The following is a 2,056-nucleotide window of genomic DNA, read 5'->3' as shown; positions in this document are numbered from 1 at the left end:
AAGACCCCCAAAACCTTTCGGCCCCCCTTCGGCGTTGTGGGCGGCGGCCAGGTGAAACAAACGCAGGGCGTTTGTGCCCAGAAACCCCCGTCCTCCACGAGCAGCGTCTTCGGCGGCAAAGCCCCCCCGCCATCAGCGGACAAAAACCCGGCGTCGCCCTCGCCTTCAGCCAGTCAGAGGCAGCGGGCGGCGGTGGCGGCGAACTCGAAGGCGGGAAACGGGTGGGCCTCTTTAGGAACTTCAGCCACGTCTTCCACAACGTCTCACCTGTCGCAGGTGAGAGTCTTCCTTCAAACTCAGACGGATCCGTGACCCACAGCAGACCGACCCCTCCTCTGTCCTCTCCGGTTTCAGGCTCCTCCCGCCGGCTCCGCCCTCCTGGGAAACCACTCCGCTCTGCCGCTGGGCTTCGGGATGTTGGGGGGTCTGGTTCCCGTCTCGCTGCCCTTTCAGTTCCCGTCGCTGATCAACTTCAGCTCCGCCGGAGCTGCAGGATCAGCCGGCATGGCTTCAGCGCCCGGCTCCAACTCAGGATACCCGCTAGCACAGAGCGACCTCATGGGTGAGAGCGCCGCACACGCAGAACCAGAGAACTCATAAAACGAGCGTTTCTGTGAGGGCGGGAATTCAGAAGGAAACTCGGAGATATTATAGAATAACATGTTAGAACAGAAAGAACTCAATTTAACATGACCTCATCGTAGCTCTGTTAAAACAATAAAGAATAACAATACGCTTTAAAAATAACAATAAAGCCGTGAGCAGCATCATGTGACCTGCAGGTGCTCCCCATCCCTCCCTCTCATCCCCCTCTTCTCCTCTGCCTTATAAAAAAACTTCATTTTTCAAAATGGCGGCTTTTCTGTTGGTTCATCTCCGTAGCAACCATTTTATTAATTGGTCTCCTGGGTCTGACGAACAGGTTGGTGTCATTTTTAGAAGAATCTGCAAAAGTACATTTTTTGATTTCCTTTGCAACAGAGGGTTTTTTGTTAGCCACGCCCACATTCCTAATATATTCATATTGTATGTCATATCATTTTGTTCAGCTTTAACCAGGCATTCATGTATGACATTTTTATAATATTCAGGTAAATTATATGCGTAGAATAGATGGACACCACTTTTTTGAGCTCGCCACGCTAACGGCGTTCAGAATCTACAAAATTTTAAAACCAACGTTTTTTATTTAGCATTTAGCTTCCTTATAGTGCTTGAAGAGTTTGGAGTCGATGCAAAGAAATCTTTCAAGATTGGTGAGGGTGGTTGCCATAGAAACGTTGACTCTGCTGCTTCCTGACAACGTCTGGCTCCAAGATGGCGTCATTTGGTTGTAGGTGGAAGTAAACCGTTTCTGTGGATGACGTCACTCTCACTCGCCCCGTTCTCACGGTGGCGACGGCGTCTCTTTTGCTGAGTCATTGGAGTCGTTGGAGCTGCTGCTCTTTCTGCTCACATTTTCATCCGTTTTCTTTTTTTCTGGATCCTGATTGTTGTTGCTTTTCTCAGATCTGTTCAAGAGTCTCCAGTCGGGGTCGCAGACTGCTCTACCTCCTCACTTGCAGCTCGCTTTCACAGGTAAACGGTGTTCTTCCTCCACCGCCGCAGTTTTAGATCAGAAAACGTCAAGTGTTTTGGCCTTTCACTGTGAGGGTTATTCAGTGAAGAAAACACGGAGAACATCACAGAACATCAGTCAGATCCACAGATACGCACACAAATCAAGAACTACACACAAATCCACAGTTATACACACAAATCAAGAACTACACACAAATCAAGAACTACACACAAATCCACAGTTATACACACAAATCAAGAACTACACACAAATCCACAGTTATGCACACATATCAAGACCTACACACAAATACACAGTCATGCACACAAATCAAGAACTACACACAAATCCACAGTTATACACACAAAGCAAGAACTACACACAAATCAAGAACTACACACAAATCCACAGTTATGCACACAAATCAAGAACTACACACAAATCAAGAACTACACACAAATCAAGAACTACACACAAATCCACAGTTGTAGATAG

General features: G+C 47.6%; 1 protein-coding gene across 1 annotated transcript in view; it reads left to right on the top strand.

The window, feature by feature from the left end:
* ubn2a (ubinuclein 2a) overlaps positions 1-2,056 on the top strand; it is a gene marked incomplete in the record, with an annotated part of 23,158 nt that overhangs the window by 17,293 nt on the left and 3,809 nt on the right. The window contains 3 exon segments of the mRNA XM_024289631.2: positions 76-276; positions 355-562; positions 1,510-1,578. Coding sequence (XP_024145399.1) covers positions 76-276; positions 355-562; positions 1,510-1,578 — 478 coding nt within the window.

The sequence above is a fragment of the Oryzias melastigma genome, linkage group LG1 (assembly GCF_002922805.2).
Source record: "Oryzias melastigma strain HK-1 linkage group LG1, ASM292280v2, whole genome shotgun sequence".
NCBI lineage: Eukaryota > Metazoa > Chordata > Actinopteri > Beloniformes > Adrianichthyidae > Oryzias > Oryzias melastigma.
Note: the sequence above shows the minus strand (reverse complement) of the source record. Positions and strands in the feature narration are given on the sequence as shown.